We start from the raw sequence: 14,453 nt of genomic DNA, 5'->3' as shown, positions 1-14,453 counted from the left end.
CCCTTCCTCCGGCCTTTTAGCTTTAAATATTTATCAGCAGCGCCGGCACGGGCTGGAGACGAGGCCGTTTGTCTTGCGGAGAAAGGCTGGGGTTTGCAGAGAATAGCCATTAGGGTCTCCCCCCTCTCCCCCCTTCCCAGCCAGGGATCTCGGCTCTGGGTGTGTCCCCCAGCCCCAGCTCGGATAAGGTATGGGGGAGGGGGCCGTAGCGCTAAGCGACTCTCCCCTCCCCCTTCCTTCCCAGCCAACCCTGCTCCCCCGTTATTCCCATCAGGACAATTAGAGGTGGGCTCTGGAGGCCTGGTGGGAGGAGAAGAGGACCCAGCCAGGGACATGGAGTCAGAGAGGCAGGTGGAGGGAGGGGGCTGAGGCCAAGAGAGATGAGGCTCCTGACCCCCCAGTGAACTTGGGGGGAGGCTAGCGGGAGAACTAGAGAAAGGGGCAGAGGCCTCACGGAAGTGCAGCTGGCTTCCTCAGGTGCCCTTCCCAGGGCTCCTAGCACCCCTGGAGAGCTGGCCACCAAGTTCGGAGGTGTCTCCTCTTGGGTGAGGGGCTAGGACTCCATGGAGCCAAATCAAAGCTTTGAGTGCAGGCCACCCAGCTGGCTGCTGCAGAAACCCCAAGAGACCAGGGGTCCCCTGGGGTCTCCCGTCAAGCCTGGCTCAGAGTCCCTTTTTTACCCCATTCCAAGGCAGATGAACTTGAGGGTCAGCACCAAGATCCAGAAGAACTAAGACTTGTGGTCAGAGGCACCCAACCCACCCAGGGTTGGAGCCCAGGAGGACCCCAGCTCTCACACCATCAGTATTGGTGGTCACAGTCCCCATTACCTGCTCTATAATTCAACTGCCTTTCCAGTTGATTTATCAAAGACCCATTTTTTCTGCTCATAGACATTTGAGCTTGGCTTTTATCTGACTGGAAACTAGGGTCCCTAACCCCGCCTCCCCCATCTCCTTCATAGGAAGGCTGACATCAGCACCTCTTCCAAGTCTCCCCAGGGTTCTGGGCCTAACCTGGGAAGTTCCCCTCTGTCCTTCAGCCCCTGCCAACCAGATACTCCATGATCCGCTGGATCCCAGGCTGCTGTCTCTTCTCTCCCCATGTGCCTTCCCGGAGGCCCAAAGATTGCTTCAGAGAACCGGATTGTCTGGGCAAACAGGCAGACAGGACAGGCTGACCCTGGCTGAACCTCAGCCACTCACTGGAAAAGCATCATCAGAGGGCCACTGCTCTGGGGTCTACTCCATGCTTCCAGGAAATCTGCAAATTCTTACCTCCTCAACTCCTTAACAGGCTGGGGGCGGGGAGGGGGGGAGGTGCTGGACCAGTAAGGTCTTTGTCTCCTTTTCTTCTGGGGGAACATCTCAGGCCCGGGCTTGGGGCCCCACTCCAGAGTCGCTTGCGTGGTTTCCATTGCCCTCTACCCTAAAGATCTGCAGAGTCAGCATCCAAAAGGGAAGGTTTAGAGTCCCTGATCCCAGAGAGTGAAAGGAGGATTAAGCTCCCCTCCTCCCAAGAACACCCTTCAGGAGCAGAGCTTTTAACAACCAGCAGGTGAGATCTTCCTAGGTTCAGAAGCTCCAGGCTTTAAAAAAGACTTTTTGGATGGAAAATGGGAATGTTTTCCTTAGGAGGCCTGTAGAAAGTTCTGCACATTGAGGGGAAGGGGCAGCATGGAATACGTCTGGCCTGGGATATGGAAAGAGAATTTGGTTTAGTGGGAAAATGGGGTTCTTCCCCCTCCCCCACCCCCACCGACTTCAGACCACGTCGAGGGTCTGAGAGAGAGGTGGGCAGTCTCCGCGTTTTCTGCACTCACGGGTTTAACTCGAAATACTGTTCGCAGGAACCGACCGCAAGCGAGGCCGCCAGACCTACACCCGCTACCAGACCCTGGAGCTGGAGAAGGAATTCCACTATAACCGCTACCTGACGCGGCGGCGGCGGATCGAGATTGCGCACGCGCTCTGCCTCACCGAAAGACAGATCAAAATCTGGTTTCAGAACCGGCGCATGAAGTGGAAGAAGGAGAACAAGACCGCGGGCCCCGGGACCGCCGCCGGCCGGGACAAGCCTGAAGCAGAGGAGGAAGAGGAGGAGTGAGAGAAGGAGGAAGGGCGGCGGAAGAGAGAGATGAGAGAGGGAGGAGCCCAGCTCTGGGAACTGAACTAGGAAACACACATCAAATAGGGAAGATTTTTAAAAAACTATTTAAATGAAAGCAGTGGGAACAAAATGTTCAAGGCGAGAGAAAGGTGAAATTTTGGTTTCTCCACCCTGAAAACAATACTACCTATAGAAAAGTCTGTCGGGTCTGTTTTTGTACACTATGGGAAGGACATTATCTACCTGTTCTGTAGCTTTCTGGAACCTGCTTCCCCTTTACTATGTTGCTGTTGTAAGGTCTTTGTAAAATCTTGCTGTTTTGTAAGCCTCCTTTGATGCTGTCTTTGTGGACTGTGGGTCTGGACTGACGCCTGTGGTTGCCCGCCCTCCTGAGCCTCCGCCTTCCCGGTAGCGGCACCCAGGGGCCTTAGGAGCCCCAAGGACCCACCGACCAGTGTGTCCCCCCAGCGCCTGCCCGCCGCTCCTTGCTCTGAGCCCCCTACCTCCGTGCTCCTCTTTAGATTCTATGTATATCTGAAGGATAGAGAAATAAAACGCAATGAAGAAATAAACAGGTGCCCTGTTCTCTGTGTCTGGGAGGGAGTCAGGGTTAGGGATGGGTGGACATCCCAGAGCCTCTCCACTCTGACTTCCACTACGGGCCCATTTCTTTTGATCTTTTTCCTGTTGTCCCCTGCTCTGGGGCGCTGCTGATCCGTGCACTTAACGTTGCACACATGCATCCCCTTTACACACTTTCACGCGCAATGACATACATGATGCATGCGATCACACGAATTTACAAGCTGGCACCACACATAATATACACACTGTCACACACTGTCACAAAGCAACAACCATATTCATATGCTCACAAATAAATAGACAGGCATTCACACAATCCCAGCTCCACACCCAGAGCACATGCATCCACATTCACACACACTCACAAGCAAACACATTCACACTCACTCACAGACACATGGATATATGCCAATGCACATTCACACATTGGCTTATAAACACAGAGATTCACATTTGCTCCCAGTTACACGCGTCCGTGAGCCCACATACTCAGTCACATCCGCTCACAAAACATAACAGACAGAACAAAAAAGGAAAATCTCACAGTTGCACAAACCCTCTTCCTCATTCAGGCCTGGAAACCAGACTGCAGGAACTGGACTGTCGCCCGGGTGCAAACATGGAGCTGAAATCCAAAACGCCAGGACCCACACGGACGAAGTTCAGAAGGATAGGAAAAGTGAACACCCAAATCCACCCAACCTCTTGAACACTGTTGAGTGGAGGCCAGGCGGGTGCGTCCAGGCCTCACGGTTGGCCCCCGGGGGAGCCTCCAAAATCTGGCGCTCGAGGCTTCAAGGCTTCCCGCTAGCTAGCTCGGCAAACACTTTCGGCAAGAGCTATTCCTTTACAGTATTTTATTTCGATTTATTTTACTTTCATTTGTATTAATTTATCCCATTCTAAATGGACACAGGCGACGCAAATAAAACTTTAAAGTGGAGGGGGGAGGAAGGTGAGTCCAGGAGCAAGGGCCTGAATGGTGCGAGTTTACCGGGCTAGTGTGGTCGCATCCTGGCCCTCGGAGCCAGCCGCGCCGCCCGCCGGCCTTTCCTCCGCGCCTTTGTGCCCGCTCTCTGCGCTGCCGGCAACCTGGAACCTTCTCCGGAGCACAGAAAGAGAGAAAGAAAGAAAAACAATTTTTGGGAGGTTATTTCGTTTCCTGCATTTGGGTGCCAGTTGCTCAATTCAAAATACGGGGACATTTCAGCGGACCTGGGAAATAAGGGCTGAGTTTTATTTTATTTTATTTTTGCTCCAAAACCCAGAGGACGGTGTCTATGCGGCTACACCGGCAGAACTTATTTTTAATATTTATTCATTTACAAACCTTGGATTGTTTGAGTGTTAAAAAAAAAAAACAGGTGTCGGATAGAAAGGGGAATGAGGGTTTGTTATAGGAGAATCTGTTTAATTAAAATTTGTAAATAAAAGGCTCCTAAACCTACAGTTTCTCCCATTAATGACCACACAGCCCCCCGGAGAGCGTGCGGAGCTGTCTTGGAAACCCTGGACTTGCCTGTGTTTGGGCGGGAGAGGCTGGGTCGGCTTCACCCTCCCCGTTTCTGGGTTGCGGAGGCGAGAATCCGGTTGTTAGACTGTTTTGGCCTCCTTCCAGGCCACCTTTCCTCCTGGGACAAAAAAAGGAAGCCCGAGGGAATTAAGGGCCCCCACACCCACAACGCCTCAAGCCTCACAGGTGGGGGGTCCCGCCATCTACAGGGCTAGGGATGCGGGGGCCGTTCAGAGGTGCAGAAGGAGCACCGAGGCTTTCATTTTGCCCTGATGCAGATGGCAAGTCTAGAGCCCAGCTGTGGCGCCCACCTCACCCCCAAATTATCTCAGAAGAGTCCCTATGTGGAGGATTTGGGGTGGATTTTTACTAAAAAGAAGGGACAGAGCTCCTGGGGAAAACAGGGAGGTTCAGAAAAGAATCCCCTTTCCAGCAGGACCCGTGTGGCTTCTTCACCCTGATTCCCTGCCCCCCAAATCTCACCCCTTCTCAGACTGGGGTTTCCCCAAAAAGAGAGAAAGAGAAGAAAAGAAGATGGCGACTGAGAAAAGGGTTGCTGGTGGAGCAGCCATGAAGAAATGCAATAAATTCCTTGTTGTTTTATGAAAATTTACAACTTTGTGATAGAAGTTTATGAGTGGTTGAATCCAGCGATTGGCCGGCGCCGGTCATGTGGCCGGGCGATCGTGAACATGAACTTTTTATCATTTCCCTGGTGGTTATAATGCAGCATTCTTTTGGACACCACACCTAGGTCGGAGCACTGTCGTCCTTCAGGGCTCCAGCCTCTTGATATTTTTATACTTCAGTATCAGCTCAATCGAGCAAAAGAGAGAGAGAAAGCGAGAGGGGGGAGAGGAGAGAAGAGGGAGAGAGGGAGAGGGGAGAGAGAGAGAGAGAGAAGGAGGGGTGGGAATTACACAAAAGAGAGAACCAAAAATAATTTTGATTCCTAAGTTAATTTGCTTGCTGATCTGGGATTTCAGTCATCATGGAGGGGAAATGGACAATCTGCCCAGGACTGCAGCCTGATATCATTTTTCAAAGCCAGAACTTACTCCATTTTCTATGCAAATGTCAGAAAAACGAAACACCCTCTCTCCCAAGTCAGAGAAGGGGAAGCGACGGCTCTCAGGTTGGGACAATATTATCTGGAAGCTGAAGAAGAAACCGAACCTTCCTTTTTTTTTCCTTCCTCCCCACCCCTTTCAATCCGGAGGAAAAAAAATCCCAAGGTCTGCAAAGGTAAGGGAGATTCTACAATTCTTTTCTCGTTCTTTTGCATCGCTTTTGAAGGGGTGGGGCTTGGGCTTTTCTCCCTCCTCCCCCCGCTCCAAAACGGGGCTGAACCCCACCTCTGGGCGCTACGGAGAGAGGCTTCCCAGGAAATTCTGTGGTGGAGAGAGGGGTGGCTGCTTCCTGGAGGGGGAGCCAAGGCAGGGAAAACCGGGAGGAGGAACCGAAAGGGGCCACGGAGGCCAGCTCTAAGTCGCCTTTTTAAGCCTTGGAGGAGAGGTTCCATCAGGGCGGCTGTGGAACAGAGGACAGGGGGGTCCGGGTTTCCGGGGCACCCGGAGAAGCCGTCACTCCGGCCTCTGTGGGCTTGCCCCCTCCCCCTCCCAGCGTCCCTCCCTGGTCCCGGCCTCTCCCGATTGCCCCCGCGCATCCCCCCTCTCGCCTGGTGCGGATGTCGGCGGCTTCCCGGCCGCGTTGGCACGAGGGCCGGTGGCGCTAAGGGACGCCCTGGTCTCCGTGGGGCCTGGAATCTTCGCAGAGGCCAGCGAGGGCGAGGCGGCAGCTAGAAAAACACAGAAAGGACAATTTACAGAGATGTTCACTGTCTCCCTTCGGAGACGTTTCTGAAATTAAAGGACTGTGGGTGGAGGCGCCCAAAGCGAGGGAGACTCCCCCCCCACCAGGAAGCCTGCTGGAGAACGCCCAGGTCTCGCTCTGCAGGGAGAGTTTTGTGGTTTTAACGCGGTAGGTTACAGCTGCTGGTTTCTGTGCGATATTGATTCCATTACTTGTGTTGTATTGGTATGGGGTGTGTGGATTTCGGTGGAGGAGAAAAATTGTCATGTGTGTTTCTTATATGGAAACATTTCAAACTTTCCTGGGTCCATACGTGGTGATTGTGTAAAGGCCGTTTGCCTTGTTGTTGTGTTGGGCTTGTAAGCAAAATCAAAAAAGAAAAACATGAAAGAAGAAAATAAAAAAGAAAACCCAATTATGGGACCGAATGGTGTCCAAACTGAAAAGCTGATTAGAGCTAAGCTAGTCCTGTCCCTCCAGCGCCCAATTTCACCCCGTCAGGCCTGGAGTGGGGGTGGGGAGGATGGAGAAGACCTTGGGGCGCAAGACAGAGATTCCTAAAATGGGTGGCAGGGGTGGGAGAAGGTGCAAGCCTTGAGGTAAGGACTTAAAAATGGGGTGAGAGAGAGAGAGAGCTTCTGGGGAAGCTTCCAGTCAAGAGACAAGTGACGTTGGCCACAGAGAGCAGGAGAGACTGTGATTCAGTTTGGTTTGCACAAACAGGTGATGGCTTTTCTCTTTCTTAAGACCAGATGCAGGGCGTCCAGCCTGGGGCCTCTGGTTGCTCTGGAATGGCGGGGTCTGGGAGGGGGACGGTGGGGTGAATATCAGCCCTCTCCAGTCCTGAGCTGGGAGAGGGAAGACAGCCACTTGTGGCGTGGAAGGGAGGCCCAGGTAAAGGTCCCAGGTGCAGGCCGGGTCTGGGTGCCCTGAGGCACCAGTTGGCTTCTCAGCGAGATAAGTCCTCCGTCAGCATCCACGGCACCCAGGGCCTATTCTCGAAGGGAAAATTCCCCCAAACCCACCCATACTAAAGGTCTTTTTCTCCTGTAGTCTTAGAGGGTTATAAATCCTCCATTAGACAGTTTGCTCTGACCCAAATTATGCAGTTTGCTGCCATCTACCGTCCGTTCGGAGACACGCGGCTTCGGCGCCGCAAACCCCGCGACACTATCCAAGCCGTGCGCGACGCCTGGAGCCCGAGGCGCGCGGTTCCAGAGGACTGGGGGGTTTCGGGCCATACCGACGATCTCTGCCAGATCTTGGTTCCCCGGCGTGGGTTAGCGAATAGAACAAGTCTTTACGCCCTCGCACCATCTCCTATTCCCTACTCCCGCTGCCAGCTCCCACCCCATCCCAGCCCCAAACCTGGAGGCTGGCAGGGGAAGGGGCTTCGCCAGGGCACATTTAAAGAGCACGGATACCGCATCGAGAGGGCGGGGGTCCCCGAACCAAAGGGTTGAGGGATCAGGACCGCGATCCACATTCCCCACCCCCGCCAACAACCAAGGCGCAGGAGAGGATGGGCCGCTGGAGAGACATCCGAGGCCAAAGCTGTTCAAGGTTTATTTGGTTTTCTTCTCAGCCAAGGGAGGGGGCCGACAGGGAAGGCGCCGGCCCCGGCAGTTCCACTCGGTTGTCAAAAGACAAACCGGGTCTGTGTTCTCCCGGTTGGCTGGTAGGTCTTGCCAGTTGCTTGGCTGGTGGGTTCCTGGGGGAAGGAATTGAACTGAGTTTTTTGGAAACTGTGATGTCTGCAAGTGATTGTTGATCCCCTCCCCCATCCTCGATCGTTTCCAGCGAAATCGACGCGAACGCGATTTGGGGGACATGTGGGAGTGGGACTGGGACGAAGTCATGAAGGAGTCACGCCGTTGTCATTTCCGTTCCCGACGACCCCTCACCCACCTAACTCGACCGCTTTCTCAGAATGGGGGGCGGGTACGCGCCTTTGCGGCCGCGTTTGAATATTGGCTCCTGTCTCACGGGTTACTGATTAGCTCAGGCTTTCAAGCCGCGGGAGGAAGCTTCGGCCGCTCCTTTAAAGGTGCTGTGGCCCCAGTTTCTGGGTTGGAGGGGAGGGGACTCCAGGAAATTGCCAGCGGTGCCAGGCAGGCCGAGGTGTCCCCAGGGTCTGGCCCTAAGCTAGAGGAGCTGGGGAGATCAAGTGGCCTCGCGGTGCCGGGGGAAATTCGGCGGCTGCGGCCCCGCGTCTGGGCGCCTCCGGAGCCTGGGCCTCTAGAGCGGTTCTTTCAGCTTTTTCGCAGCGAGAGGGGCTTTCTGGTCGCTGGAAGGCCCGGCTCGGTGAGTCGTTCTGCGGGAGGCCCCAAGGGAGCCAGCCTGGAAGGTCTTGGGCGTCTCACAGCCTCTCTCTCTCTCTCTCTCTCTCTCTCTCTCTCTCTCTCTCGGACAATCCAAAGGACAGGTAGGCAGGGGAAGTCGGCTGGTGCAAGGTACATCGGATTGAAACACTTCAGAGCTCTTAGGGTGGCCTGGACCTGGGGGCTGAGGACAGGGAGAGCTGGCTCAGTGCTACGCCCACGCCCCCCCCCCCAGATCAGAGAGGATGCCTTCTATTTGCATAATGGAAATAAGGTCTTTGTACCTCGATTTGGAGGGGCCAATTTTAGGGCAAAATGTCTCATTTAAAGAGCCTCCCCCAACCTATGGGAATATTTATGTTCCCCAAATCCAGCGATTCCAAGTCCGGTTGAGATGTTTTCATTTGCCCTACGTCAGCCAAAGTTGGGGAAAGGTGCTTATAGCCCAAAGAGCTGGGGGTTGGCCAGGGTTGTAGCTCAGAGGAAATGGGAAGCCTGGACAATGTCTCAATCCCCCCTCCCCCCACACACATACAGGCAAATACCCCTCCCTGATGTTACCCACCAAGAATTTCACTCCTGAACTGAACACAACTTAGGAAACATTTTCCTGGGAGCTGGAATGTGTGTGTGCTTGACCACAGGACTGCAGACTTGCAGCGGAGAAAATTACAATTATAAATCCTGCCTGTGGGGTATCTGTACGATCCCTCTGTTATGTACTCAAGACTTGGCACACATTTATATTCACCTCTTGGAAGGCACACTTTCTCACCGAGGCAGAAAGAGACATCCCAGGCCAGCAGCTGGCTGTGCCCACAGTGTATTTACATGTTCCCCCATGGAGACAGACAGACAGTGGTGGACCGAACCACAGACAGATCCATAGAGATCTGGCTCCAGAAACCAGGCAGTCTCTGACCTGCCCTGCCTGCCTGCTCTTTTTCCCAAACAAACGGATCAGACGAATAAACGCTCATAAATACCTCTGGGCTTAGATAAGAGTGATGAGGCGTTATTTCCTTTCATGCCGGACTCCAGGCGCCCGGGCCCTGCGTAGTGGCTCCATCTCCGACAGGCAACCTGCAGAGGTGAGGTTAATTTGGGGGCTGCGACTAAGGATAAGGCAACTATTTTCCTGCTTCTCTCACAGGGAAGGCTCCAATCTCACTTGCCAAGACTCCATAGGGAAGACCACACCATCCAGTGCTTGAATGGGGACACTGTGGCCAGGGAGGAGGAAGGGAGGACTGAGGCCCAGGGCTCAGGCTCAGCAGCAGAGAGGAAGGGGGTGCATGCAAGTGCTCATCCCCCAAGGCTGTTCTCCCTGTCAAATGACCCCACTCCTCTCCAGGAGTGATCCCAACCATAGCTAAATTTGGGACATTTATGCTTCTTTATTATCAAGGAGTCTGCTTTTCTTAAATCTTTGTCAGAACCCCCAGAGTCAGGCCAGAAAGTGACTGGATATATATCCAAGGATGGCCACTTTGCCATGAAAGTATAGCCTAGAAGTTGCTGGAGTTCAGAAAGTCTTGGAGACCACTTTGCAACCAAATAAGTTTCCACCCTTGGTCACCCAATGTCAGCCCTCTACCACCTTCCCTAGTGTCTTGTGCCATCTTCTGTAGGCAGAGCAGGGCCACAAAAACAAGCCCAAAGGACAAGGAAGGTCAGCTTGGCCTCACATCAGGCTTTCCACCCTGGCCCTTTCCTGTCCCCAGGTCGGAAGGTTGTCACCCTTCATTGCCTGGCCTGTGCATGCATATTAGAATGTTGGCAATGCATTGTGGCCCTGTCTCCCAGCCTGGGCTCAGAGCTCATTTTCCTTGGATGAGAGAGCTGGAGATGTGCACTGTCTCCTCACACCCAAGCGAAGCAAAGCAGCAAAGCTGATGACACAAACAGGGGATGTAGGAGGGAACTGAAGAGATGTCGTGAGACAGACAGAAGGGAGAGGGGAATGCCGGCTGATGGTTGGAAGCTGCCTGCTGAATCCTAGGAGAACTCAAACACCCCTCCCTCCTTATAACACTAAGGCAAAAACCAAGTCTTGGGGAAGCATTTCAAAAAGAACTGCCAGCTTCCAGAGAGACTTACAAAAGGCATGAAGACATCTGCCTTCCCCGGGGGTCTCTGATTGCCTAAAATATCAGGAGGGCCTGAAGACCCACAATTGGAAGAGGAAGACTTTCTTCCTTGTGCCCAGATTTACTGGGTGGGACATCCTTGATTCCTAAGAATCAGTAGCCCAGGGTATTCTTATGTCTTTTGGGTTTGCAGAAGGTGCTGGAGTGAGGGTTGCAGCCTGGCTAGGGATCAGACAAATGAAGCCACTTAGACGGGAGGATGGATACCCCTTACTCCTCCACTCCATACTGCCAAATGAGGAGAGGGCTAGTGCTTTTCCCCAGTGCCCTTTCCCCTGCCGAGAGCGAGCAGCTGCATGCTAGGACCAGGTGGGATGGCCTAGGTAGCAACAGCCGCAGCCTCCCAAGAAGCTCCTAGTCTGCCCCACAGAGCCAGAGATGGATCTCAGATCCTTCTGCCATTTCCTCCTCTTCTGGGTCTTCTAGGCAGGGGGATCGGGCCTGATCTCTCAGACCAAAAGAGTTGTGGAGAAGCAGGGACAGTAAACCCAGGCTTGGAGGAGACAGCGTGCAGATCTGATAAACAAGAAAGAGGATTTTAAAAACCTGGGAAGGAAGGTGTTCTTTTTCTTGGCTTCTCTTAGCGGAGAACTCTTCTCATCTTCCACCAACACAAAACCCTAGAAAAAAAACCTTTTTTGGTTTTCTCTCAAGGAGATTCGGGGACATTTACCCACCCCTCCCTTGAGGGAAAGGACCCAAGCCACGCAGGGGTTAACTTTTCTGAAAACACAATTAACTTTTTCCTATCCTGCGTGGGGTGGGGGAGGGATATATTTATTTAATCACTGGGGGATGGGGTGGTCTCAATCTAAAAGCTCCCTCCTCCCTCAAAAGCACAGACGCCTCTTTCGCAGATCATACGTAGGTGGAACAGGACGCGCTGTGTTGTTGGGGAGAGAGCGAGAGAAAGGAGGAGAAGGAGGAAAAAAAGGTTGATAGGTTTGTGCGCGGGTCCCTCGTGCGGGCTGCGCTCCTCCTGGGTGCTATTTGACAATTCCTGCCTCTGCCATTGGTCAGTGTTGGATCAGATGGTTGTATTTCCTTCTGGCCCTCACTGGCACCTCGCCATCCCCCCTCAGCTAAAACCCAATCTCGGATATACTACTAATAGGCGCGGCGCTCGGACTATAAAACACAACAAATCATAAACCCGGCGGAGCAGCAGCGGCCGCGCGCGCCTCCCCTCCCAATGAGTTCCTATTTCGTGAACTCCACCTTCCCCGTCACTCTGGCCAGCGGGCAGGAGTCCTTCTTGGGCCAGCTGCCGCTCTACTCGTCGGGCTATGCGGACCCGCTGAGGCACTACCCCGCGCCCTACGGGCCAGGGCCGGGCCAGGACAAGGGCTTTGCCACTTCCTCCTACTACCCGCCGGCCGGCGGCGGCTACGGCCGAGCGGCGCCCTGCGACTACGGGCCGGCGCCCGCCTTCTACCGCGAGAAGGAGTCGGCCTGCGCGCTCTCGGGCGCCGACGAGCCGCCTCCGTTCCACCCCGAGCCGCGGAAGTCGGACTGCGCGCAGGACAAGAGCGTGTTCGGCGAGACGGAAGAGCAGAAGTGCTCCACCCCGGTCTACCCGTGGATGCAGAGGATGAATTCGTGCAACAGTGAGTGAGACTTCCCGCCGCCGTCGCCGCCACCCCCGCGGGCCCCATCCCCGGGACGGAGCCAGCGAGCGCCCCCCGCCCCATTCTCCCACGCGGTGTCGGGTGGGCATCTCGGCCGGGCCGTGGGGGAAGGCTGGGCGCCCGCACGGGGCCCCCGCTCTGTCCTAGGTTTCCCAGGAGTTACAAAGTTTGCAAAGTCCCAGCTGCGCTGGGAGCCAGGGGGAGTGGGTGGGCGCTCCCGGAGTGCCAGGCCAGAGCCGGGATTCCAGGTCAGGGAAGGGAGTAGGGGCCGCAGTCACTGACTTCGCGTTCCTCGCGCCCCCTCCCCCCGGCCCCCCTCCCCCAGCCCTGTTCGGGTCCCCCACCCCAAGACGGCTCCATTAAAAAACGGAGTGCGTCATGCAAGGGGGGGGCGTGACGCTGGCGAGGGAGAATTGAGTCTGTTTGGGGCTGTCTCCCTGCGCATGGGGGGCTGGGGGAAGACGAGGCACCAGGAAAGGGATGGTAGTGGGAGGAAGGAGGACAAGGGGATGAAAGAGAGGGGGGTAGGCGGAGGAGGAGAGGGGGAGCGACAGGCGCCTGGGTCTCAGGTTGGATTATTTGTCGGCTTAAGTCCCAATTGATGTCCATTAGCAGGACACGAAAGTGAGGAGCCTTAATGCGGACTAGGGATCGATCCACGTCATTACGGATTAAGGGCCGGAATTTATCATCGGGTGGGCGGAGGGGGGTGTAGCTAGACGAATGGAATGGGAGGGAAAGGAAAGATGCAGCCAGGAAGAGACACACCTGGCCAGCTCCTCCCCCTAGGCTCAGGTGAGAGTTCAGACTGCTCCCCTCCCCCACCAGGAGTCTAGACAGAGGGAACAGGCCTAGGAGACGAGGAGGGAATCTGGAGGGGGCGCTGGAGGGGCGAGGAAGGGGGGCAGGGACCCGGGAGAGTGGAGGGCATCCCGGGACAGTCTGGAGTCCACGTTGGAGGGTCGAATGGGGGAGGGGGACCCTGGGCTCGGTGACCCAAGGCCTCAGCGTCTCCACTCTGCGTAACAGGTTCCTCCTTTGGGCCCAGCGGCCGGCGAGGCCGCCAGACCTACACGCGCTACCAGACGCTGGAGCTGGAGAAGGAGTTTCACTACAACCGCTACCTGACGAGGCGGCGACGCATCGAGATCGCGCACGCCCTGTGCCTGACCGAGCGGCAGATCAAGATCTGGTTCCAGAACCGGCGCATGAAGTGGAAAAAGGAGAGCAAACTGCTCAGCGCGTCTCAGCTCAGTGCCGAGGAGGAGGAAGAAAAGCCAGCCGAGTGAAGGTGCTGGAAAGGGAGGGGGGACGTGAAGGGAGAGGCCCGTGGGGAGCCCAGGGCGTCGGAGAGCCCCGGGAAAGCTCTGCGGGCGGGGGAGCCGCGGGACTCGCTCTCCAGCGCGCGACAGGCGGGGCCCAGCGCTCTCCCGGCCACCCCCGCCCGCAGAGCTCCCGCGGGTGCTCGCAGGCCGCGCAGCCCGAGCCCACCCAGCACCCCGCGCCCCCCTTCCTCCCCGAGGAACCCGCCTCGCCCGATCCGGCTCCCGGTGAGAACTGAGGATCGGACTCATTTGATGTTTCCTGGAAGCAGAGCAAAATGCTCTTGTCCGTGTCGCATCTCATTTCCTCCATGTCCCCCCCCCCCTGCACGGTTCAATGGTAGATTCGCTGGCCCCTCGGCGGGGCCTCGAAGACTCCCTAACCCCAGACCTGTCGTCTCTCCCACCTACTCCCCAAAGCCACTGGAAGGAGCACATACTACCTAGAAGTAAGAAGAGGAGCCTCAGAAGAAAACAAAGTTCTATTTTATTAATTTTCTATGTGTTGTGTTTGTAGTCTTGTCTTAGCTCTGGACGTGAAATACTTCGGTAATATTAATATTATTAATAATGATGATGATGATGATGATGATAATAATAAAAGACGTGAAAACTCGCCGCTCAGTCACCTCCGATCCTCCCCTGACATTGTCCCTCTCCCCCCGCCCCCCAGTCACTCCATCTTTCCTGAACCAGAATTCTTCGGCCAAGTCGGGAGCCCTGGTCCGCCCCAGGGCCTCCCCAGCGGGCCCGCCTCGAGTCGGAAGTTGCAACTGAGTCAAAGGCTGGAGCCATCGCTCCTGCTCAGGTTCCAGCGCCGCTGTGCGCCTGGGGCTGAGGCTCACAAAGGCCTCTCCGGTGCGATCTTGGGGAATGGAAGGGGATCGTTTCCTTCTCATTCTCTAGCCTTTCCTCCGCCGTCCACAGCACTAAGGGACGCCACTGAGGGCCCCAATCCCGGAGCCCCGTGCAGAGACGGAACCCGTGGGTCTGGGAGCCTCCGCGGATAACTT

General features: G+C 55.4%; 2 protein-coding genes across 3 annotated transcripts in view; both read left to right on the top strand.

Moving 5' to 3' along the window:
* Positions 1 to 2,211, top strand: part of HOXB7 (homeobox B7) — a 3,189-nt gene extending 978 nt beyond the window's left edge. The window contains exons 2-3 of the mRNA XM_021711837.1: positions 141 to 188; positions 1,831 to 2,211. Coding sequence (XP_021567512.1) covers positions 141 to 188; positions 1,831 to 2,106 — 324 coding nt within the window. The 3' untranslated portion in view covers positions 2,107 to 2,211. The remainder of the gene's footprint in view (positions 1 to 140; positions 189 to 1,830) is intronic.
* A 2,718-nt stretch (positions 2,212 to 4,929) lies between these two features.
* Positions 4,930 to 14,041, top strand: HOXB6 (homeobox B6). Of its 2 annotated transcripts, XM_008057090.1 has the most exons (3): positions 4,930 to 5,452; positions 11,573 to 12,097; positions 13,148 to 14,041. In XM_008057090.1, exons 2-3 carry the CDS (start codon positions 11,683 to 11,685, stop codon positions 13,405 to 13,407), a joined length of 675 nt encoding a protein of 224 aa, XP_008055281.1. In that variant the 5' UTR covers positions 4,930 to 5,452; positions 11,573 to 11,682; the 3' UTR covers positions 13,408 to 14,041. The 2 variants fall into 2 exon arrangements, with proteins under 2 accessions (XP_008055281.1, XP_021567508.1); XM_021711833.1 differs by lacking the exon at positions 4,930 to 5,452 and having other exon boundaries at positions 11,044 to 12,097.
* The last annotated feature ends 412 nt before the right edge of the window (positions 14,042 to 14,453 follow it).

The sequence above is a fragment of the Carlito syrichta genome, unplaced genomic scaffold, assembly GCF_000164805.1.
Source record: "Carlito syrichta isolate Samal-C Ts95f unplaced genomic scaffold, Tarsius_syrichta-2.0.1 Scaffold302718, whole genome shotgun sequence".
NCBI lineage: Eukaryota > Metazoa > Chordata > Mammalia > Primates > Tarsiidae > Carlito > Carlito syrichta.
This window is presented reverse-complemented; position numbering and strand designations above follow the sequence as displayed.

Coding starts and splice junctions, on each gene's coding strand:
- HOXB6 (XM_008057090.1), top strand. CDS start 11,683: ATGAGTTCCTATTTCGTGAACTCCACCTTCCCCGTCACTCTGGCCAGC. Junction 12,098..13,147: donor GAGGATGAATTCGTGCAACA/GTGAGTGAGACT, acceptor TCTGCGTAACAG/GTTCCTCCTTTGGGCCCAGC.